Source organism: Furipterus horrens, unplaced genomic scaffold (genome assembly GCF_987537825.1).
Source record: "Furipterus horrens unplaced genomic scaffold, mFurHor1.1.pri manual_scaffold_5, whole genome shotgun sequence".
NCBI classification, from domain to species: domain Eukaryota; kingdom Metazoa; phylum Chordata; class Mammalia; order Chiroptera; family Furipteridae; genus Furipterus; species Furipterus horrens.
In genome coordinates this window covers 6216845-6242538 of record NW_028327175.1, presented here as the reverse complement: position 1 = coordinate 6242538, position 25694 = coordinate 6216845, and the positions used below count along the sequence as shown (strand labels likewise).

General features: G+C 44.8%; 1 protein-coding gene across 2 annotated transcripts in view; it reads right to left on the bottom strand.

The window, feature by feature from the left end:
- Positions 1–25694, bottom strand: part of PAIP1 (poly(A) binding protein interacting protein 1) — a 28129-nt gene that overhangs the window by 963 nt on the left and 1472 nt on the right. For both annotated transcript variants that reach the window (XM_090276133.1, XM_090276135.1), the window contains exons 3-10: positions 18170–18355; positions 14513–14625; positions 10772–10883; positions 9398–9523; positions 7791–7897; positions 7228–7345; positions 6452–6506; positions 2786–2879 (exon numbers count right to left, since the gene is read on the bottom strand). In XM_090276133.1, coding sequence (XP_090132259.1) covers positions 2786–2879; positions 6452–6506; positions 7228–7345; positions 7791–7897; positions 9398–9523; positions 10772–10883; positions 14513–14625; positions 18170–18355 — 911 coding nt within the window. The remainder of the gene's footprint in view (positions 1–2785; positions 2880–6451; positions 6507–7227; positions 7346–7790; positions 7898–9397; positions 9524–10771; positions 10884–14512; positions 14626–18169; positions 18356–25694) is intronic.

Sequence of the window (25694 nt, the reverse complement as noted above, 5' to 3'; positions counted from 1 at the left end):
GGTCCTTAAAACCCTGTATTTTTCCTATTAAAATCATTTATAAAATGTATGGCAGTATATATTAGAACATCTCAAACTGACTTATAATTAAAAACATCACTAGGTAGGAGAGTAAAGGCGGTTTACTTTTTTTTTTTTTTTAAACCCACACAAGAGAAGGGACATAAGAAAAACAGAAGTCCCGGATTTAATTTATACTCCCGCTACTCAGGAAGAAAACCCGAGCAGCTTGTCCAAGTTCGTGTAAACTGGTAACAGATGGGACTAATCCTCACAGGCTTTTCATCCATATGTAATAAAATGTAGTCAAATCTAATGACAATTGATATAATAAAATTTTTCATTACCAAGAATGGCAGGTAAAAAAAATGAAATGCGGGAACAGGAGAATAACTTACATCTTCCCATTACCCCAACATTTTTATGTAGTAATCTGTTTTTTTCAGTCTTGGGTTCATGCTTTAACAGCTCAGATTGTAGCCTGTTGCCCCGTGCCGGAGCATTTCTGTATTCTCATCTAGTTCTCAAAGAAACTCAAGAAGTATACTACTCTTCCTACTTGACAGATGGAGCAACTTGCCCAAGATCTTACAGTATTGGTGATGATTAACTCCTTCAGCTTTTCCTTGTGTGGGAAGCACTTTATCTGCCCTTCCATTCTAAATGATAGCTTTGCTGGGTAGAGCAATCTTGGTTGCAGGTCCTTGTTTTTCATCACATTGAATACTTCTTGCGAGCCTCTTCTTGCCTGCAAAGTTTCTTTTGAGAAATCAGCTAAGAGTCTTTTGGGGACCCCTTTGTACGTAACTCTCTGCTTTTCTCTTGCTGCTTTTAAGATTCTCTGTTTATTTTGAACCTTTGGCCTTTTAATTATGATGTGTCTTGGTGTGGTCCTCTTTGGGCCTAGCTTGTTTGGGACTCTCTGTATTTCCTGGACTTGTATGTCTATTTCCTTTGTCAAATTTGGGGGGTTTTCCTTCATTATTTTTTCACTTCAGCTTTCAATTTCTCGTGCTTCCCCTTCTGGCACCCCTATGGTTTGGATGTTGGCACATTTAAAGTTGTCCCAGAGGTTCCTTAGCCTCTGCTCATAATTTTCAATTCTTGTTTCCGCATTCTGTACTGGTTGACTTTTTTTCTTCCTTATGTTCCAAATCATTGATTTGAACCCCAATTTCCTTCCATTCACCATTGGTTTTGTGTGGATTTTCCTTCATTTCATTTAGCATAGCCTTCACTTCTTCTCTTATGCGTCTGCTGTACTCAAGCATATCTGTTAAGCCTGTGAGCATCTTTATCACTAGTGTTTTGAACTCTGTGTCTGTTAGGTTGGCTATCTCCTCATCACTTAGTTCTCCCACTGGAACCTTGATCTGTTCCTTCTTTTGGGCCATACTTCTCTGTCTCCTCATTTTGACAGTCTCCTGTGTTTGTCTGCCTGTGTCTTAGGTAGAGCTGTTGCACCTGTTACGTTGTAAGGGGCGGAGCCTTAGGTTTTCGTCAGTAATGGACAACCCTTTTCACCATGTTATGCTGCTGTGTGTGGGGGAGGGGTCTGGGAAGGAACAATGCCGCTTGCTCAGCACCCACCCCTTTTCCAGGCACCTTTCCCACTTCTGTATGGGTCTGGCGCCTCTCTAGCTGTTGCCCTGGCCATTGTTCCCAGAGTGGGTGGGTCTGCGGACGTTCTGGGACCATGGGGGCCCTTTAAACAAGTAGACTCTGCTGAGAGGCTGGCAGTTTCTGCTTCCGCCCAACCTCCACTGGTCTGCCCAGTCAGAAGCTGTAAGGCCTGATTTTCCCTGGCGCTGGGACCGTGAGTTGCGTGGTCTGATCTGGGGCTGGGAACTCTCCTCAGGTATCCCTCCCGACTTTTTAAAATGTGTGACTGCGCTTTCTACTGGCCCGCCACAGCCGCCACCGCACCGCATCCTTTCTGCCCTGGCTCCACCCCTCCTATCTTTCTGGATGAGTATTTCTTCTTTACATCTTTGTTTGTTGGACTTCCATGCAGCTCCATTTTCTGGAACTTCTGGTTGTTTCTAGTTTTGAGGTAGTTGTGTTCCTTCTTAGTTGTGGAAGGAGATGCAGCGTGTCTGTCTAGGCCTCCATCTTGGCCAGAAGTGGATGTGGCTTCTTCAATTCCATAGTTGTCAGACTTCCATTCAACTCGATTTCTGATGTTTCTGAGCCATAGGTCTCTGTATATCAGATGTAATTTTGATGTGGTTGTGCAAAGACGTGAGTCATGTCTGCCTACGCTGCCATCTTGACCGGATCCATTGTAGAGCTACTTATTTTAAAATCCTATGTATAATAATAAAATCGACTTCATTTTATAAAAACTAGCCCTGGCTCAGTGGATTGAGTGCCGGCCTATGAACCACAGGGTCACCAGTTCAATTCCCAGTCAGGGCACATGACTAGGTAGTACATGAGGTCCCCAGTTGGGGGCTTGCAAGAGGCAACCACACACTGATGTTTCTCTCCCTCTCTTCCCCTCTCTCTAAAAATAAGTAAAATCTTTAAAAAAACTAATTACTCCTGAGCACACTACATTTTAATAGCTCTTTCCCCTCAACTATACATAAATTTAAAGAAATAATTTGTGTGTTTTCCAACATGATTATCTGAACAGTTTTGGTAAATTACTACTACATATATACACTCTAACACTATCAACTCAAAACCCACACTCTTTTATCTACTTTTTTCTAGTCTAAACTCTTTTAAGCTGTGGCCACAGAAATTTCACAAATAAATTTAGTAGCTACAGAGAACTTACGGATCACTAGCCCCTGATAAATCTGTTCCATTTTCTTCATAATCTGGAAAAAAGTCTTCTCTTTCAAGTAATTCTTGATATTTTTCTTGGTAATCTATAAAAAATAATAATAGTAAAATAAAGAAAAAATTTTAATGCTGAAACAATTCATATGAATGGTCAGTTATTCTTAAGGATTTTAATATTATGATTTTACATTTAAGTAGATCCAAAGTTTAAATAGAAGTTATGTTTATTTATCAAGTACGCTTAATTGCGTACTTAAGAACAGCTTTTACAAAACTTATTCTAATTGGCCTGCTTTTGTGCCCCTCTGCAGGCTCAGAAATCTTAATTATGTATATTTTCTTCTAACTAGAAGTTGGAAATCGAAGCCACTGTGAACAGATGAGAGCACATTTCACACTGATGTGTGCGCTAGCTGTATCCTCTCCTGCTTCCTCCCATCTGCAATACGATGGCTGCACAGTTTGTTGGGGGAGAATGTGTGTCCTCCATTCCCTTGTTTTCCTTCCACAAGGAGAGATTTCAATGAAACACTCAGGCTTCCAGTTTATGCTGTTCCTCCCCAAGGGGGTAAAGTGAGCCGTCTGATCCATGGTCCTCCATCAGAGGGGGCGGCCCTAACAAAGGTTCGGAGCATGGGGCATTTTCTTTTTTTCCCGGTCCTTAAGAGACAGCTGGAAGGTGGGCACCTAATAAATGTTTCAGCTGTACAGTTGGGCTCCTGCTAGGCAACCCACCTGCCAACTGCCTTAGGCCCAGTCACTGAGTATAAGATCAGCATGTCTGTATGGAGTCCTTACCGCTGAATATAAAGTGGATCAGTCTATATTAAAACTGTTATCTTAAAATTAGTTTCTTGTGAAAAACAGCTACCTCAAATTTCAAGAGGATAATATAATTATATTTGGGTAAAGATAATATTTTGGCAAGACTGTCAGTTTCTATAAAACTTTAATTGCAGCCTCAAGGATTAGCAACATTTTGACATTCAATTTTGGCAATTTGGAGACCATTTGAACTATGAAACCCTCCTGCAACAAATACAAATACTTGAGGTATAAGGTAAGACAAACATTCTTTTAAAGGTACAGATGAGGTCACAGAAGTCATCAAGTCGCCTGATGCCAGAACTGAGACGGGAACTGAAAGTCACACAATGACCGCAGCTGGGGGCTGGTGGACCACGGGGTAGCAAATCAGCCTGGATTTTAAACCCACGGGGCTGAAAGAAAGGTCTTGGGCCCACTGAAACAGGAAGATGGAATTCACACCCCACACTTCTCACTCTGCACAAACCCAGGACATTCAAAGGGCTGATTATCTCAAGCAAAAGATGGATAAAAAAAAACAAAACAAAAACAAACAAAAAAAACTCCGCAAAACACCTAGTGGCCAAGAAGTCTGCTTGTGTTTGTCTGCCTGGGTTTGGAGTGGGGACAGGATTTGTAACAATAGGCTGGCACCTCCAATTTTTACTAGCTATGCAAAAAAAAAAAAACCCTACAACAAGGCAATAAAAACTTGTTGCAAGCCACTGTTACACCTGTAGCTCCAGCAGAAGTAAACATAACACCCATGTTAGACAGATGTTCCTACATTCCAAGCCACAAGTTATTGTGAAGAAAAACAAAAGGGCACTAAGATCCCAGGGCAGCCAGAAAGGAAGTGTGGACAAACGATAGGAAAATGGATCCGAAATGACAAAGAACCACAAGGAATTGAAGTGCCTTTGAAGTGTATGGGAAGAAGGAAAATCTGTCTTACCAGACAGTGAGAATTTACAGCAAGGTCAGATGATTAAGCATGTGGTGCTGGTGCTGAGAGAGACAAACAGAAGGAAGACGCACACGCAGACAGAGGGATAAGACACAGTTTAGAGAGGAGTTACCTGGCACACAACAGAGAAACATTGACCTGAAAAGAGGAAGGGTGATTCAACACCTGCTGCTGACGTGACAACTATGGAAAAAATATTTAATTCCCACTGTATCCCACACACAAAAATTAGTCACAGATTAAAGACGTAAATATAAAGCAACAAAAGATTTATAGAAGAAAAAGGAATCTGGTAGGAGTAAGGAGACGCCGTCGCACGGAGCACAGACAAGACATAAGTTAGTGTACGTTAAACTCAAAGCTCCTTTATGCTAAGACAGACAAAAGTGAAGACAGCTCATACTGGGTAAAGCAGACTATGGATCGCTTTCTAGGCTGTGCAAGGAATTACAAATCAGTAAGAAAAACAAATGATCCAACAGAAATATGGGCAAAGAACACAAACAGCCAATTCTCAAAGGAAGAAATCGGAAGTTCAATAGAAACACGAAAAGAAATTTGGTATCATTAGCAAGAAAATAAAATTTCATAATTTCATCACTGACAAAAATTAGGTCCGGTAACAACAAGTGTGGCCAAGATGAGACAGGAACCCTCGCATGCTGTAAAAACTAAGTGTATAACAGTCTGAAAAGGAGTCCGACAACATTTAGTGAAGCTGAAGATGCAAATAGCCCATAACGTGGCTATTCTACCTCCTCACCCTGAAGAAACCCCTGAAAGTGAGCAAGTGTGGTCCGCCCGGCCATCCACAGCAGGGGACCTATAAACTGTGGCTTAATCTGGTATCACTTGGCATTTAAAATAAATGAACCAAAGCTATATCCACCTACAAGGATAAATAACAAATACTGAATATTTGGATTACTACTACTGCATGTGACAATCTAGCAGCTTAAGGACACACAGAATTTAAGAGACCTCGCAATGCCACAAACTAGGGACAGTAATCGCCTTGAGGAGAGAAGTGATGGAAGGATTGAATTGGGGGTAAGGGGTCAATGCCCAGGGTAATGGTTTCACACCATGTGTAGGGTTTTATTTCTTTAAAAAGACCCAAAGTATATAGAAATATGGCAACATGGGCTTGGTTTAATCTTGACTGTGCCTCAGCAGGTCAGTTTTTGGTGGTTTTTGCATTTTTGAAGGTTTCATAATTTAAAGCTCAGTAACCAGTTCTCTTCTCTGCCTCCTTATGCTTCAGGCAGAGTCAGGCCTACCACCCACAAAGAACACACGGGAAAATCCTGACCATCAGCTGGTTATAGTTTGTACTGAATGGGAAACACTTCTCTCTTGCTCACACTGCAGTCCCGTTTATCATAATTAAAGCAATGCTTCTACAAATGCCCTTTTCTAGAAGGAGAAGCGTGCAGAGATTTAGATTTTATTAACTCTGACCCACCAAGCATTAATGAAATCCACAATTCTTAATATCTGCAAGTACGAACCCACATTTGTGAAGGCTGCTGACTATGTAGCAAATTAGAACCATCTTTTCTTTCCATTTTAATTACCCCAAACTTCACAGTGTAAAACCAAAATGTTAGAGGAAATACAAAATAAAAAGTCACATTTAACTGAGGGATTCTTCTAATCCTTTATTGTTAGTGTGACAAGACACTATGTACTGAGCCAGACATTCCACTTGAAATGGTTCTAAGTGGTTTTGTACAGAATCTTCTCTATCAGACCAGCCTTTACCCTGTATTTTAGCACGCTGTGAACTCTTCCAAAAGCCAGGTCTGTGCTAGTGCGAGTATGGTTTTCTGTAATTTACCATCTTAGCAAAAAAAATGGGGACATGACCATGAGATGACACACCTGGGTCAGCCGCCGTGAAAGGAACGCCATCAGATGTATAAAATGTTGGTTCATTCTAGGATAAAACAAAGTGATAAAAGTATGTGATCATTTCAAAATCGGTTTTTAAAAAGCACATCATCAATGAAGCATGGCCAATGGCATGTGTGTGCACGTGATAATGCGCTGCATGAAGAAGCAAAGACTGACTTCCCAGCAGCCACCTGGTGTCAGCGGGAAAGCCTATTATCTCGAGCTCTTGTCCTAACACCGCACCGGCCACGTCCCACTTGTGGTGAACTGTCCTGCTGTGCCAGGTGATGAAGCACCGGCTCCCCACCACGTCTGTCCTTGAGAATTTCCGAGACTGGGGCTGTGGAAGCAATCCCTCCACAGCTGCTTTACGCTGGCCCTGCGGGGAGCTTCCGGGCACCACTGGCCTGGTAACCACTTTGATTTCCTTAGTTTACGTCATGACAACATTCAAAGTAAAGAGTTTGAGATGCAGGCCTTTGTTATGAATTCTCTGGAAACACTGTTTCTTGGAATCCCTACACTCACCCAAGTCCAAGTCTTGTCACTTTCCCCGGCCACTGGGTGGCTCTTTCTAGTCCACCCTGCCGTGGAAGGATTCCACGTGTCTCCCATTTACCTGCTCTGCTTGCTGCCACAAACCCTACGCCAGTGAGAAGTTATCGGGCGCTGCACTTTGGGAACAGCTGCACATAACTCATCTAGACATTTTCAAAACTGAATTCAAGCAATAAGCAAAATTTAACAAGTAAACACGGGCGTACCATAAAATAGTTAGGATCATTTTCAGGAGTTGCTTCTCTGTACGTTGAGGTTACATGGACTCTGCCCCAGTTACTTGACCGGAGCTCTACAAGTTTCAGGAGCATCTGTTTTACGTCTCTGCAGACAAAGGTCAAAAAGGAGTTAAGCACATACGCACCATGGGTGTTCTCGGGCTCTGAACACCGCCGACTCCTAAAACCGCTTCAATTTAACATGCCCATTCAAGGCTCTGATTTTCTAGACATTGCCTAGAACACCACAAATTTATAAAAAAACAAACAAACAAGACCCAGCCTTGAAATTTGTTCCATGTAACTAACTCTATGATTCTTAAAGGCAGTGGCCATCCTGCAAACATTTCTCTGCTTCCCAAATATTTACTAATTGAAGAAAAATGGCTAGGTGAGCAGAAGCCACAGGTAAAATATTGTCTTTAAAGAAAACGTTTCTGTAGATCAAGCTGTAAGATTTCAATTACTCTGATGAAGTGCAGCGGATTAAGAAAACACCCTCAAAGCAGAAGTGAGGACCGGAGCTGCACGGGCTGTCTTGCCCCTCCTACCTGCTGCAATGTGCGTCCAGGACAACATTCTCAACTCTCTGAATAATTTCTACCATGTCGGTCTTTCCCTTTTCCTTCCAGGCGTCTTCCAAAACCGACCCTGTCAACTAAAAAAAGCAAGTCAGTAAAATAAAGAATTAAATAAAGTACAGATATTCTAAAAATATATTAATAGCACTTCAAGTGTTCTTTAAACAAGTTAAACATTCCCAGTTGTTTTCTACCATCTAATTAATACTCAGGTAGTCCAATACCATCAATGTTTTCTTGACTGAGAAAAACTAATGAGCTGTAGCAGAACTTTCATCATAGGTTTTGTGCGTCAATGACTACATGGTACATGCCCCGTATGACTAAGATAGGCTATAAAATTTTAATCAATATGTCACTTTTTGAAACATGCAGAGTGCAATAAATATTGAGGCTTTGAATTAAAACAAAAACTTCACCAGGAAAAAGATGAGATAAGGATATAAACAAGTAATAAAAATATGTGCAATAAACAGGAAGAAGTGATTAACTTCACTAGTGATCTGGAAAATGCAAACTGCAATGAGGTTTTCCTTTTTGCGCATCGCCTACTTCAAGACCCAAGCCAGGGCTGACTGCGTCCTCCACCAGGAGGGACACGCGCTGCGGTGGGCAGACACTCTGGTTGAACGTTTGGAAGGGAAATTTTGTGTTACAGAAGGTGCCCAACTTATGACGCTAGATGTACAATTTTTGTAATTTTTTAAACTTTACAGTGGTTCAAAATCAGTAAGCACCCAATAGAAACTACTCTGAAGTCTGATCGTCCCCAGCTGGCGACACGTGGCTGACCCTCTCCCGGGATGCTGGGCAGTGGCCGTGAGCCCCAGCTCCCAGGCAGGCTCGTAATCACGAGGGTAAAAACGGACACTGTTGAGTTTTTGTGTCACATGGTTCTGCCCGGCGGTCCTGAGCATGTTTAAGGTAGGTGTGGCCAGGCTCTGCTGTTTGGTGGGTCAGGGGTACTAGATGCATTTTCAACTTACAACGGGCTCAGTACGACGTAAACCCATCCTAAGTCAAGGAGCATCTGTACTTATCAAATCAGTGCGTATGCACTCGGACCCACCAGACCCACATGCAGGAATTTAGCCTCTGTACACGGCTGCCCACAGACGCGATTGCTGACAGTGCTGCAGAGGAGCAACGAGCTGAAAACCCGACCGCTGGACGACAGACGGATCAACACCGTGCATTAAACGGCGGACACCGGAAGCTACTGCAGGAAGCCAGTCTGTGCCGCGCAGAGACCTAAGCTCTCCGGCAGGCAGTGAAGCAGCAGGTTCCAGCGCAGTACGACTACTTAGGAGACCGGTGGCACCCACGGACACGGGGAGGGAAGAGGCAGGTGAAGGGTCTCCATTTTTCACTTCGGAAATCTACTTCTTACATTAAATAAGCCTAATTCTTTTTCCAATATTAAATCCGAGAGCAGAGTAAAATGTCAATATTGAACTTATTAAAGTGGTGACTTAACGCTGAAGTCATCTGTGTATTACACATACTTGCTCCAAATCACACACCGAAGGAGTAGGACTGTTACCCCTACCCCTCAAGGGAAGAAAAGCAACACCTACCTTCAGTAATTTCACGGCACAAATCAAGTTATCATCCACAGGGTTGGCAAAGAGGGCGTTCAGTAGCTCCCGGAGACCGGCCTGAAGAATATCTGCTCTTGTCACCTGTCCGTTTGTTCCTTTGATCTTTTGGGACAAAAGAAAAAAAAGCAACTATGCGAAAAAATAATACGGATGTATTCGTGGTCCGACAAAGTGTTGGCGTTGTATGTTAAAACAATGCAGACATCATAGGAACACACACTGACACCATCACAAAATTCTTACCTTACATGTAGCTAAGATTCTAGTAAGACTAGTAAACTACCGGTAAAATTTTTCATTTGTCCTACGGAACACATGGTCCAGGTGACGTAAGTGTCCTTGAATGTTACTGCTTCATGAAGCATCTCCAGTCTATTAAGCTACCACCTTTTTTGGAACATACAATTTTACTCTGCATTCCCCTGCCCACAGACACCCGCGCCCCACACCGAGCACCAGTGCTTCTAGAGAGGGGCACAGCAGTGTTCTGGAAAGGGCGCTCCTTTCCGGTTGGCGCCCTTATCTTGGCCTGTGTAACAATTAACTAAAAAAGATTAAGACATGAAATTTTTATAAAATTAAGCCCCCTGTGATAAAAGGGGGTGTCAGTTGGGCCCTAGACTGACACAGGCCTTTACATCTGTCGACACATTTGGTAGCGGGCTCATGTGTCCTTTCAGTGGCGTGCACGGCACCAAGCCCTCAACCCAGCGTTTAAGGTGGTAAACCTGTATCTGAGACTAAATAGTCAAAACACAAATCACACAAATCCATTACAAAGTATTATCCGGCACTTAGGTGTCCTGATAACAAGCATACGCCCAAGTAAACCACCAATTCACAAACAAGTTTAGATGGACACTTTGTACAAATGCATTTTATGGGGAAGATTAATATATAAAACAGGTCCAGGAACTAATCTGGGTGAATGGGGTGAAAAAACAAAACAGAAACTCCACTCTCCCCCAGCTTTCGCTCGAAGCTTTGTGTTCTGAAGGTCAAGTTGCTTTTCAGCCACCGACTGAAGGGCAACACACTATCTACCAATATTCCTGATGCAAGAATTTAAAAAAGCCCGAATGCCTACATTTCAAAACCTTAAACACGCACGGAACACCACGGCTTTGCAAAAGTACACACAGACTTAAAATGCTCAGACACCACTTCCCAGTACCTTGCCCACGAACAGGAAGACAGATGTCCCCCTAGAGGGCAGACACCACCATCCGTGCGCACTGAGACATGACTTCCTTTCTGTCCCACTTCACTCTTAACACTGAAAAGTCCAAACACACATTCCTTCCTGAGACTGGTTTGTTCTCACAAGCACCGAGGAAAGCGTCTCCTCACCTCCAGGTTGAGATAAAGTTCTCCCAGAAAGAGCACAAACGCATGGAAACGCTTGCGAGTCGCTTCTTCCCCCTTCGCAGCTTGATCTTTGAGTTCGTATTCGGTCCGACATCTAATAAAGACAAATCTGTTACAATCTCACCTTGTTTGTTTTGTAAATAGTTAAACAAGATGACCATTCACCAGTCTGGGTGTCCACAAGCAATACAGGGTTAAGTACATGCCCCGACGCCCAGACTTTCTGTAATAAAAATTGTGCCTCTCTAGTGCAGACACCAGACCATGCATGACCCTTTCATACTCAGATGCCCAGCTTTAAGAAACTTGCAAGAATAATGGAAAGTAAACCTATCAGATCAAGTTGTAGTAAGTTTGAATAACTTAAGTTTTATGAGGTTCATATACACCGGCATTGGTTTTACAAAACCAAGCTGTCTCTGTAAAATGGTCTGCTCTTTCTGAATACATTAACCTTGAAACACATCTTATGAAGCCCATTATCCTTGTAATTTCCATTACGTAAATCAGAGAAATAAGGTGAAAAGCCTCCAACTGAATAGACACATAGAAAGCAATTAATTTGGTCTCTATTCTAACAGAGACTGAAGGAGTCAAATAAGTTATTTTCCCCCCAACCTGACCCATTTGTCTTCCAGAGTAGCAAAAAGAAACTGTCTTCTTAGAGCTTTATGGGCACAGTTCCTACCAGACTTCTAAAATCATCACAAGGAGCCCGGGCTAGTGTGGTCCGGCTGGCTGCAGCACTGACTCACAGACTGAAAAGGTCGCAGGCTCGGTACCCAGTCAGGACGTGCAGGGGAGGCAACCGGTCAATGTCTCCCTCTCACACCACGCTTCTCTCCTTCCCTTGCCCGCTCTCTAAGATCAATAGCATGTCCTTGGGTGAGGATTAAATAAACACATACACACATATGTACCTAAACAAATAAATAAAAAATAAAATCATCACAAGCCTGTCGCTGCCTGTGTCAGTGAGTAACAGTGTCAGCTGCTGCTACTAACACTGATCCTTTAAATGACTTTTAAACTGTTCACCGCTTTGGTGTTCAATGTTTTTTAAAAATCTTCATTTATAAGGTGGTGACGAGCAGGAAAGTTGTGTGTTTTATAAAACTGGTCTTGACAGTTGTTCTTTTAAAGACCAAGGAGGGAGCTTACGGAGACTATTTTCATTCATGAAGGACCAGTTTAGGTTGCTGTGTAAAACCATTTTTGTCAAGAGAGGGAAAAAAAGTCACTTCTTGACCAAGAATTTTCCTTGGGTCAGTTTATGAACCAACCATGAAGAAACCCAAGACCGCTCACTGCACACTTATGTGGCTGATTCCAATGCTTCCAATGAGCACCACCTTCTATAGGAGTCAGATACAGAAGGTGCTTGTTACCTTCTGATACATAGTAATTCCTCATCAGTAAAAGGGTGGAATATCTATAAGTAGAACACTGTGGTTAATAGTGGAAAGGATCAGTTAATTAATGCCAATTCAGCTATCCAAGTGCCTTGTGGCTGCTCACCTTTCTCTGTCCTTTCTTTTATGACCTTGTAGGTAAAATCTTTGACAAAATGACCTTTTGTTTTATAAATGCTGTGTATTATACACTCAGACAGGTGAATGTATGTGCAAAAGCAAACTCCTACTCCTGTGCATTACTGACTTGACTTGGTGAGAGGAAAGCACTTAAGGCTTTTAAGAAGACTTTCAACTATAAAAGTGTGTTTACTTCAGAAAGGTTAAAGCAGAGGAAAACAAAGAACAAAGTCACTGCAACCCAGAGGTAACTGCTGTCTTTTTCAAGTGTGTATATATTTTTACACCAGGTAGTAGAGTATGCCCTGCTTTTCTCTAGTTACATGATTAGCATTTTCCCACGTTAACATCTCTGACAGGATCAGTACTAAGAAGCACACAGGGGAAAGTGGAAGAGTCGGAAGAGGGGTTTCTCAACCAGGGCTACCCAGGAGAATCACTTGGGAAGCTTTGAAAATCCATGCCCAGGCTCCAGCTCAGTCCACTGCGCGAGAATTTCCCTGAGTGGGGCAGGGCTTGGCCTCACCGCATGGCACAGCTGGGGTGAGTGGCACCGAGAGGGTCCACGATCCTGCCATCCCACCCCCAGAAGTGCCCACTCTCACATCTTCCCAGAAGCTTTAGTTTGTGTTTCTTTAATTATAGGGAAGGTTAGATATCTTCTTAAACTTTATCATTTATATTTTTCCAAATTGTACTTATTCAGAGCCGTTCTAAGTATTTCTTTTCATATTAAAGAAATGAGCTCATTACCATGTGCTACACATTTTCCTATATTGACTTTAGTTCATATAAATTTATGACCTCCCAAGATATTATACCCTATGTGTAATTAAGTTTCATCTCTTGCTTTAGGGCCTGTATCATGTCTTAGTTAAAAGGGCTTTATCAACCTAAGATTTTTAAAAAGATTATTTATTTCTTTATTTTTAGAGAGAGGGGACGGGAGAGAGAAAGAGAGGGAGAGAAACATCGATGTGTAGTTGCCTCTCATGTGCCCCCAACTGGGGACCTGGCCTGAAACCCAGGCATGTGTCCTGACTGGGAATCGAACCAGTGACCCTTTGGTTTGCAGGCCGGCACTCAGTCCACTGAGCCACACCAGCCGGGGCCCAATCTAACATTTCCGTTTGCCATCTTCCTCTGAGTATTTCCTCTCTCACTTTTATTTCAATCTTCCGTATTATCTGAAACATATTTTGGAGTGAAGCGACAGGAACCCAGTTTTGCTCTGTTTGTCCCCACAGACGACGGACCGGTCAGCCGTGTCAGCAGCGGCACATTTATCTCGTATGCATGTACCTGAAGCACCACCTTCACCTCAAGCCTGGTTTTCAAGGGTCTCTGAAGTGACTTCCGGAACCTTTCTTATTCCAGTACAGCCTAACCACATGATGGAATATTTTGCAACTGTTAAAAAGTATCTTAAAAAAACTAATGTGCTTTTAAACAGTACGGTAATAACACAAGTGATGAATATAATGAAAGTCCAGCATCAAAGCCCAAATAGAAGGAGATGGTATGATACAGGCAGCAAGCAGTTCAGATCAATAGGGAATTGGATCATTCAAAGAAGGGGTATGGGAAAAACTGGCTACACACATGGCCATAAATGAACCAGACCCTTGCTCAAACCCAAAGTACGAAAGTACCAAGAAATGCAGCGACCCCTCACTTACCGCGGGTGTTACGTCCTAGACCCCACCCCCCCGTGACAGGTGAAAATCCGTAAAGTAGGAACCTTACATTTATTTTAGTCTTTGCTGTACAGTACTGCAAAATCCCATGATATAGTGAAAAATCCGTGATAAATAATTAAGTATAATATTTTAAAAAACCCCATGATACAGTGAGGCCGCGATAAGTGAACCACGATATAGAGGGGGACTACTGTACATAAGTGATCATTTTTTAAAACTTGGGAAAGGAAAGGCTTTTCTAAGCACAAAACCAAAGGCAGAGACCACTACAGAAAAAAAGAGCTACGACATATATATAGGTGTATATATACATACAGGTATATATATGTTACAGATATATAACTAAACTTTTAACATTATGCAAATAAGAATGGTCTGTTCTATTTCCCCCCTGCAACTTGCTATAATGTACAGTCTTTGGAAAAAAGAAGTCGTCAAATTCTATTACCTTTAGAAGTAGTTTTCCTTTAATATCATAGATTCACACTGACCTCTGAAGCAGCAACTGGCGGAAGGTGCCACTCTGCGAGCTGGTTGTCAGATGATGGGACAGGTAATTACACAGCCGAGCCCCCATGTAGGAAAAGTTTGGAATAGACGTGGCCTTTCAAAAAGAAAAAACGTTTTGTGTGCTACAGGTACACTGTCATAAATGCAAAGGGCAACACTGCAGAGAGGAAAAAACATCTCTAGCCCCCCAACCTTACACAAGAACCGAACAAGTACACAGACAAATGTTTAAGGTAAGCTCTCCCGATCACTCACCTGAGGTCGCTGGAATGCAGACAGACAGCGTCTCTTTACACTAACCCGTTTTTGCACCAAGTATGTGCACGTGCCCAGTAGCACGGTACCCGTTACGAATAAGAGTATGTGCCAAACTACGGATCTGTGATGTTCCTCAGTGACAGCAGCCACCAGCTCTGGCATCTAGTAACCCAGAGTGAGGCTCCCAGGCCTTGTGACTTTGGACTTCACTAAACCTCCCTGAGCTTCAGTTTCTTGATTCCTAAAGAGGTGATTAATGGTAACTGCTGCAAGAGATTAACACTTCAAAGAACACTCCAGAAACACTTGGGGTAAAGAGAAAATTAAAACAAGACAGGCAGTGGGAGAACCCCACAGATCAAGACTGTGTGACACAGCCCAAGCAGTACTCAAGACGTTTAACTTCCGTTGTAGCTGGCAAACAGCCGAGGACAGAATTCACTCCTAAATGTTAGGTAAGAAAAACGCACGTTAAGGGAGTTAAGTGACTGGCCGAAGTCACAAAGATAGTGAACCAGAGTCCAGACCTAACCAATGGCCTGATGCCCTTCTGACCCCATGCTGGGTCTATTTACCAGCTGTGGCAACCTCAGAAAAGCCACTCTGCCTCTCTGTTATGTATAAAATGGGCGTGAGAGTAACATCTCACAGCCGCTGAGGAGTAAGCGAGTTAACTGCATGTCGAGTGTTCAGCATGACTGGCGTGTCTGACTACTTTGTAATTATTCGGTCTTTTCATTTCCAGTTATTTCCTTGCTCACGCAGGACCCTACACATTTCTCAAGGAAGAAAGACTAGCCTCCTTGACGTCATGGATGTGTATCTGCTACTGCAAAAAGCTTGAAGTTGAAAAATTACCACACACAGTTTAAAGACGAGAAGGTCTACAAGGCTGGCGACTGAAGACTCCTGCTTCCCCACTGCGCCTCACTCTCACTCCCACGGACAACCACTTCTGCTCAATTCTCGCAGGCCTGCGTGAGCTGGGACCTTTCGGTCAGACGTCACTTCTTCCTGGTTTCCCGCCAGGAAGATGAGCATTTAGTTCTCACCCCATGCCATTCCACTATTTCCCAATCCTTTCATCTACCAATACGGTAATACCGTGGTCTTACTTATTAGTTTTATTAGGTTTGTGCTTCCATCTGCAGCTTTCTTGTATAATTTTATTTTCCCCAGACACTCAGTTTTTTCTAGTGCTTTGTTTTTTATACACTTCTCGCCGATGTCCTCCTCTTAGACTCACTAGTTTGTCAGCCTCTCAGCACCTGCGCTCCCCCCACCAGGGGGACCTTCGCTGGACAGCCACCCCCGCGGCCACGCCCACCACCACCTGGACGATGCAGACTTCTACAGAGCCCCTGTGTTCTCATCCTTGGCTTATGCCTCTGTTTTGCTGGAGTACCTTCTTCAGTAACTTCTTAAGAGGGTTACAATCAAATTTCAAACTGGCTACTCAGTGCAAAAAACCTAGAGGGTCTAATTAAAAAAATTTTTTTTCTAGCTATCTTTTTGCCTCATTCCTTATCCTAGTCTTTTCAATATTCTTCATTGTAAATCAGGGAGATTATTCTCAACTATCCTCACTGGTTTGGAATTCAACTTATTTGGACCTGCCAAGTCCATTATCACTGCCCCGTCCCCTCGCTTCCAGTCTCCAAACTGGGATTTCTATCTCCTTTCCCTACCTCAGTCCCCATGGGCTTCTGGCGTTCAAAAATCCCCATATTGTCATTTTCAGTGGTATTTAGGGAGGGATCAAAGTTGAATATGGATATTAAATGTCATTCTTTCTTTATTTTTATTTTTTTTTGGAATAGGTCTTCCTTTGTTAATTGCTATGAGTAAATCCCATCAATGGAATTTAAGAACTGTTGGTAAACCCGTGTATCACTGACCACAGGACCTTAAAACTTAACACTGAGCACGTATCTGAAGAACTGGCTTTGAGATAAGCAGAAGCTAGTTTGTCATTTCGCAGCCCTCCCACCCCACCCTGAAGGACTATGAGCAGGTGGCCGACTGAAGAGCTGAAACTCAACAGAAGAGAAACCAGGAAAAGTTTAAGAGGTACGCATAATTCTTCCATTTTCTTTTTTCGTCTTCTTTTAGCAACGGGGAGAGCGACGCAGAGCGCGACGCCGGGAGCTGATGTGCAGAAGGACGATCCTTCCGTTCTCTTACCGCGCATCCCTTTCAATCCATTTAGAAGCCAGAAGCAGGTATCAGGACAGACAGAGCGGTTCTGAGTTCCTAAGATCCCAGGTATTACCGGACACCTGAAGACTAGGCTAGGACGATTTTCACCCAGTGTGCCCCAAGAGATTTTAAAACATGCACTACCTGACTGTTTAGCCAGGGGCACTGACCTCTCTCCCCTTAGACTGTCAAATAAATAAAATACCAGCAGCCAACACAACAGCCGTCGGGGGGGAATGAATCAAAATTACACTTTTTTTTTTTTTTTTTTTTTTGGTCACAGCGGGAAAACACATTATTTTTTGGTGTGCTGCAGAATTTCAATAATTAATTTATGTGTGCCAGGAGATGAGAACGGTTGGAAATTGCTGGGCTACAAGATCCTGGGGTCCAGTAACAACCCAGAACAGACAGGAAATGAGGTCAAACGCGATACCCGGTGGCCAATAAACGAACGAACCTGCTTGCCATAACCACCCTTCCACATATTCCAAGTCCGAGTTGCTCATTTAGCTGTGACTTAAAGAACACTAAATGCTGTTTACGTTCATTTCCTACTCGGTTTGTGGTCAGACTCACATGACCTCAAATGTCCTTAAAAATCCAGGGTTGTCTATTTTCCCCTCTCAAAACAGCATTAATGTGCCAGTGACAATATGGTAGGATAAAAACAAATGGCATGAAAAGCAATCTAGACGGCAGACTTTCAAAGAATTAAGTGAAAACCACTGAAAATTTTAAATGAAAGACAAGCAGAAATGTAAAGACAAGGTGCTTTGTGATTTGGGTTTTTTTTAAGGACTCATTTATAAGGCAAGGAAATCCTCCCATCTCTTTTCTCCCCTACTCCAATGATGCTATTAAGCATCTAGGGGAAAACACCGCAGCCTTTTTATTCATCGTTAATTTTAGATCCTATGAAACAGAAAGGGGTGGGAAAGGTCAGCTGCCTGACAGAGCCTTGGCCACAGGCGACTTTGCAGCCTGGCTCCAGCCCCGGGTCCCGACTGGCAGGAATTTTATACAACAGAAGCTTCAAAGCTCCCGTGAACCATCAAGAGTTAACGAGTGTGGAGGCAGGTAAACATGAACCTGTCCTCCCTCACGGGGCAGCCGCCACCCTTGGCCTTCACGGGAGCTCCCCGAGGAACACCGCAGCGACATGCTACCAGGGAACCCACCTGCTGATAGATCAGTTCCACAAGCTCCTGCAGAGCATCGTCGGTTGTAAGCCAGCTGTTCAGGGTCTCCGCGAACTGTTCAATGTCCGTTTCAAAACTGCCGGGCTGCTCTGTAAGATGATTCAAAAAGTCCTGGACGTACTCTGACAGAGTGGGATAATCCTCGCAGCCATCCTCATAGGCGTCCTGCAGATACAAAGTGGAAAAAAAAAAGGTTTAATCCATGCCACTGGCTAAAATAAACACAAGGCAGCTTTAGGTTGAGGTGTCTCTAGTACAACTGATTTTTTTAAATTGATTTGAGAGAGATCGGTTGACTCTTGTATGTGCCCTGACCGGGGATGGAACCCACAGCCTTGGCGTTATCAGGACAACGCTCTCATCAACCGAGCTACCAGGCCAGGGGCCCACAGAAAAGTTTTTAAAGTATCCTTTGTGATAAAATTTGTTATTTTTCTTCAATAAAGTTAAGTCCACCAAGCTAGCCTTCTTCCTTGTCCAATGGCCAAAATGTTCTCACAGGACGGCTCCATCTAGTTGGGCAGGGAACTGTCCTTTCACCCCCGGCCGATTTACAAGACAGCTGAGAAAAAGTTTAAACCAATGTTCTGCTATAATACCAATAGCAGAATTAAGATTTTAATCTATTTAGAGATACAATAAGCCTAGGATTTGCAACGGGAGGAGAGGAGGGGCCAGGGATACAGAACTGAGAACGGCCACGTGCATCACCAACAAGGCCCTGAGGCACCGGCACACCATTCTCATAGCCTGATGGGTGTCTGACAATTTCCAATCGGGAAAAAAACTAGTAAGTTCTGTCCTCTCTGTTAACCCCCAGGGATAGGGAAACACACAGTTAAGGGACTATAAAACGTCACCATGGAGTACAGCGGGAGAGGAGACTCTGGCTGCTGGATCCAGGCTTCGAGCCAAGCTTGAGAGCGGCAGTTTCCAGCTACTGTCCCCACCACTGTCACCTTTGCGAGGTCCCAGCCTTTTAATTCACGGCAAGCGGCTGAGCGGGTAAGTACTGCGAACGGTGCCGGAGGAGGACATCGGCTTACGCTCCCCACGCCTGGAGTGCCACTCGAAGCATTCCCAACAGCTCTGCTCTAATAATAGCCGCCTTGCTTGATGAAGTTTACCCCCTTCCAAAAGGAGTCAAATGAGAAGCTGTAAGAATTCAAATTACGACTACAGAAAGAGGTTTTAAGTCCAAAAATAAAAATGAAAAACCACACCTTTGTGTCAAATTCCCCTTTGGAAAGGAAAGCTCCTTTCCGGCGACGGACAGCCGTGGTGAGAAGGCTAGCGCAGGAAACGGTGTCTCCGTTGTCGGTGCTAACCACTGTGTCCTCGGCTGACCACCACGCCGAGGCCGTGCCGCGTACTTTTTATTTATTTCTAGACACTGAAGGGACACCAAACGTGACACTCTGGGCATAACAGCACTCATGTGCCTACGTCACGCTCACACAATGCCCACTGACAACAGCAGGTAAATGCCTATGTTAAATGTTTGATCACACACACAACTAAATCCAAATGCAATGACCCATTAAACTAATGGTGATGCAATTCAAACTCATGAATCACAGAAAGCGACTGAGGGTTAAAGGGGTTAAGGAGTTAAGTGAGTTGCTGCTTACATTCCCCTGGCCCAGTGACTCGCAGTGTAAGGCACTAAGTGTTCAATAAACACATTTCCGGATTTCTAGGAAAAGACTGAAACATATCCCAAATGGGAATATTTTCATACCCAAAAGAGCTAAAGCGCAGAAAGTAGAATGATAAGAAACTACACTTCCTGGTACCTGGGATGATGCTCCGATTAACTCATTAGTAAGCAAATGGCACCAGCTGCCGCCTGTCACTCATTGGGAACCACTTGCGCGTGGACTGCTCTAGCTGCGGGGACAGCTGTCAGGCCACGAGCGAAGGAGACCAAGTCCTCCGTGGGCCTCATATTCCGTGATGGAGGGATCCCTCAGTCACTGAGACACACTATGAGAAAGGAACGGCCAGGGAAGGACCCTGAAGGGGTAACATGGGAACTCAAACAGGAAGAGGCCCCAAGGAGACGGGTGCCTGCCTGACGCCTTTGAGAAAGAGAGGCCGGGACACAAAGACCGAGGATGGGGTGCTAGCCGACGACTAAGGAGACAGTGTGGGAGTTCGTGAGGGGTGACAGGGAGCACACCAAGGAGCTTGCCTCCAGAGGCCGTGGGAAAACCGGGGGGCGGCGCGGGGTGCTAGGTTGTTTCAGAAAGGAAGGGCCATGCACCACGTTGCTCATGCGCAGCCTCAGAGCTGGACCTGAGCGCAGAGCCACGCCTGTCTGTCACCCCCCCCACGCCATACTACAAATAACCAGCAAAGAAGCTCAAACGCCAATGTCAACAAAGTTCAAAGACGCTCAGCGCCAAAAATTCACCTAGCAATCCGTCAGCAAGGGACTGGCTAAGCACGCTACCTTATGTCTATATACATGGACTATCGCACAGCCACTGACGGGAACCGGAGTTACATACACCGGTACAGAAACATCACCAATACAGTGTTAAAAGGAAAGAGAATACAGAGCCATATTAGTACAATTAATTTTTTTTAAAGAGACTTCTAGGCAAAGAAATTTCTGGAAATATATACAAGGGATAATAGCAGTGAGCTACGGAGAAATGTGTGTTATAAATATGACCCTTTGTTATAAATATGACCCTTTATTATAAAACTGTGGAAGTAGTTACCCATTATAAATGCATACGTTAAATAATACACTTATGTTAACCACATGCAAGCAGAATAACTTAATGTTAACCACATACATGTGGGAATTTTACAATTAAAAACCAAGTTAAGCTTTTGATATATAGCTTAAGAGTTTTACAGACCTGTAGTATCCTACTATTACTGATAATGAAAAGCAGGAAGTCTACAGGTCCTAGCAGAAGGTATTGATTTACTAATGGTATCAAATGTCATTCATTGTGGCAAACGGACTACGAGTAGTTTAGAACCCTAATTTTAGTCTTTTTTAATAGGTGAAACTTTTAAAAAAATCTGAGCCCTGGCTGGCATGGCTCAGTTGATTGGAGCATTGTCCCATAGACCAAAAGGTCATGAGTTCGATTCCCGGTCAGGTCACATATGAGAAGGCAGCCAAATGACGTGCCTGTCTCCCTCTGCCTCTGTCTCTCTGCCTCACTCTCTCTCTCCACCACTTCCTCTCTCTCTAAAAGCAATGAAAAAATGTCCTCAGGTGAAGATTAGAAACAAACAAACAAATGAATTTTGAAGGTAAAAGCAGAAAGCAGAGTGAATGGGAGTCGGAGCCTATCATTCTGAGCTAGAGGCGGCGGGTATTCTGAACAAACAAGACTCCACCATGTGTGAATCAGAGTCCGTGTTAGTTCTTTGGTACCAGATTTTTTAAGTCAGATTTCTTTAGTCTTCAATGTGGACCTAAATGGCTTCCAGACTGAGGAATATTTAAGTTTTATTTTCCCTAGAAAGAACTCTGACAGAAGATTAGGAGGAACGTCAGTTAGAAAACTCATTTTTCGCAGCAGGTACTTGGAATACACTGTTGAATGAGAACCGAATCCAAAGCGGGGGTAACACAAGGCAGCTGGGCAGACGCCTTTGGAGCCGCCCTGCCCCCCGTGGAGGCTGCGCAGGCCCGACCCTCACGGGCCGCCCCGCCCGTGTCTCTTTTCCCCTCAATACCTGTTCTGTGTTCGACCTGCAGCTGGAAGCCCGGGGATGCAGAGTGCCGACTGCAGGCATTGTTCTGTGCCATTTTACATGGGGGATGTGAGCACCCACAGATTTTGGTTATCACATGGGTCCCGGACCCAGTCCCCCGTAGATACTGAGGGGCAGCTCAATTTGGGGGGAATCAAATGTTACACGCGGATTTTCGACTGTACCGGGGCCAGAATCCCTCCCCCTCGTGTTGTTCAAGGGTCAGCTGTACTTCAGCGAACTGGATTGAAACGCCGGGAATACGAAAGAGGAAGGTGAGTCAAAACACCAACGAGGCTGTAGCCTGAGCAGCTGGTTAGGGTATAAATATATAAGGAGAGGTTTGCAGAGGATAAATTCTTTTCCAGATTTGAGTTTAGAGGTGAGATCCTTAGGAAGAGGTCAAAACAAATGGAAACACAAGCACGGAATTCAGAGGAAGAATGAGATTCCAGAGTTATGAGCAGGCCGGTAGGCCAGTCAGAGGAGGTAATAAAATGGGAAGAAAGGACCCACTGACGCTGCAGAAGGAATGTGCTGCGGGGTGGGAAAATGAAGAACACTGCCCTGAAGCCAAAGGTCAAGGTAAACGAGAAGAGGTGCACATGGTATCAGAGGCTGCAGAGTAATTTCATGGTTGAAATCTGAGAGTGGTGGCTACAGAGTCTTGGGAGTGAAGGAGACTAGGCACAGAGAGGGAGAAATGAAGACAAAAACTATTACCTTAAATATTCAGTTCTTACAAAAATAAGAGGAACCTCTGGAAGACTGAAAATGTACCCTTGGCACCTAGCACACGGTGACTTGGTGAACCTTACAGATCATCCTGGGGTCAACACGGTCCAGCTTGAGGGTTAAGAAGGCAATAGATTTTAAAGCCAAGAGCATCAGTTACTGTCCCCAAAACAGTATCAATACAATCAGGGGGATCGGTCTGCAGAGGTTTGAACAGGCAGTGAGATGTAGCAGCAGCAGTGAATAATTTTACATTTTGGAGAACGTCCCTACTGAAAGGCAGAAGAAAAACTGGGCCGCATCTCGAAAGTGCATGTTGTCAGGAAAGAGCTGGGATTTGTGTGTGCGTGTGCGGACTCTGTCCCGTAAGAAGTTCTTCATGAATCCCTACGGGGAATTTTTGGTTCCCGTACACGAACTACGGTTAAATATTCAGGATGTAACCGCTCCTCTGAGCAGCAGCAACGGCCAGGAAGAGGAGGGTCAGAAGCTCCCGGGTAAGAAGGCGGAGAGAGCAGAAGTTCTGGCAGTGAGGCTCGGAGGGCTGAGGATGAAAGGGCTGCAGAGCTTGGGGAGGGCTAAGGAAGCATCGCGCGTGGGCTTTGAGAAAAAGCCGGGTTGCTGGGAGGCAGATTCGGCCCAAGGACACCAAGCAGATGTTCCCGTCTAATGAAAGCAGACGCAGGGGCTCCCGCAGACCAAGCCCGGAGACCAGCAGAACAGAGGCCCCACCCACGCAGGCATTTCTGTCCCCTTCGGTCCCCTCTGTACCCCGAGCGCTCGACTCAGGATTAGCATCCCACCGCCGGTTGAGCAAGCGGGTGCATGTCGCTGACTGCGGGTTATGGTTACCGTAAGGAGAAGCTTCCCTCACAGCAGGACCTGCTCCTAAGAGTCGGGGACGAAGGGGACTGTAAGAAACGCTCGGCCTTGACGGAGGGCTGACGGGGGGTGGGGGTGGGGCTAAAGATCGGCCGAGCAGGGAGGCAAAGGGGAGCTCCTCACACCCTCCACCTGAGGGGGCTGCCTCTCGCCAGCCCGTTTGTGCCACCATAACAGTCCAGGGTGGCTGGATCTTATGATTTCAAGAGAAACCAGAAAATTTAGATTGGCATGCTCTAAGTTAATGCTGGTAACTTACCAGAAAAATTTTTTTTAAATAAAGATTTTTAAAGTTATTTTCAGAGAGAGGGGAAGGGAGAGGAGGAGGGAGAGAAACATCTATTGGCTGCCTCTCGCGCGCCCTGACCTGGGGATCAGCTGCAAGCCAAGCAGGGCCCGGACCGGGAATCAGACCGGCGACATTTTGGGTTGCAGGGCGGCGCTCATACCACTGAGCCACACCAGCCAAGGCTAAAGATAAAAATCCTTAAAAAAAAAAAAAAGAAAGAAAGAAAGAAAGCAGGACCAAAGAAGACACACCTGCAGGCCACACGTGAGCCGGGGGCTGAACGAGCAGAGAAGCCGCATTTGAGGTCCTCGAGGGTTGCCCAAGAGACGGCTGCGGCTCAGAGTGGGCAGATGACGCAGCTCCATGTCCCACCCTGCGGCCAGCCCGGGGCGCCGTGAACCATGTAAGACTAGCTGGGACGGAACTGCGAGAAAACGGCGTCTCTCCGGTCCCGATCCAGCTCAGTCCACAGGGAGACGGCCAGCTGGGGAACTCTGTGCTGTTAGACGGTTGGTACCCCCGAGTTTATCCAACTCCTCACAGCTCTCCAAAGCTTCCTTTCGTTTCGGGGCCAAATGCAATCTTCTGGCAAGAACCCAAGCTGCACTCACTCCTACTGTACAGGACTGATGGCTCCTTTCAACCCTAAGAGTCAGCTCTGCCTGCTCTGCCTACAGCTTTCCCCTTTCCAGCCACAACGCTTTTTCCTAATGCGTGGAGTTTCTAAACCATGGGATACAGCTTTTCCGTACTTCCTATCAAACGCGGAAGGAAAACAACGAGGTAACAAAACAGATGTGCCGCCATTAGTTCCTGGGTAAATACAAATGAAAATCACAAGTAGATACCACACACACACTGAAACGGCTAAACTTAAACAAAATGCTGAGTGCGCCAAGCAAGCAGCGCGCCCGGAAATGCCCCTCCCCAAGCACAAACTGGAAGAGGCTCAGGAAAACCAGCAGGCAGTCCCTGCCGAAGCTGGCCGCCCTGCGTCCCAGCGATTCCACTCCTCCGTATAAACCAAACAGAGGCAAGGGTGTTTATCCACCGAGACATGGCCAAGAGGAGGAGCCCTATTCGCTCAGAGCAGCCCCAAAGTGGAAGCTACCCCAGAGTTCAACACGTGGGACTGCGGTAAGTCACACAATGGAATGTCACCTATGAGAGGAAGTCACCTCCAGTTCCATGCCACAACGCGGACGAACGGATGGTAAATGGAGGTGAGAAACAAATACAATATTAGGAGACGGACGGGGCTGTGGGGGGAGGAGGCCGATGTTTCTTTTCTTGATTCGGACGCTGGGAGCCCGAGCGCTCACTCTGTGAAACTGAGCTAGCCTTTGGGTGCCCTAGTCTGCGTGTCATATACCAATAAAGCTAAGGATAGAGGAACGGGAGGACTAATGCTGAACTGTTATCAATTATTGCTTCACTCCAGAGTGGCTCCTGCCTTACTCATCTCCAATAAGCGCTCCGCACGCATTTCCTTAGCACAACAAATCCCTTTCTATGCGCAGCAGCGGTGCCGCCCTGTCTGGAATTTAAGAAAAATGTGACCAATTCTTAAATTTGTTATTGACAAAGATGAACCCGGAGGCTTGTAAGAGTTCTGTATACCTAGGTAAGCACTTTTATAAAAACCCCCTCCACTTCTGCATAACAAGTGTTAATCAGAACCAGGAACACTTCTATTTTAACTTCAGAGCCCAGATGGGTACTCCTCAGCATCTGAAAACCTACACAACTCAGCCTGCCTCACGGCGCTCTGATTTACCCTGAACCTACCGGTGACCATTCTGCCATCTTGCTAAACTCAAATGAAAACCAGCTTTGTCAGGCCCCTAGTCTACAGGCTGTCCGTAAAGTCTG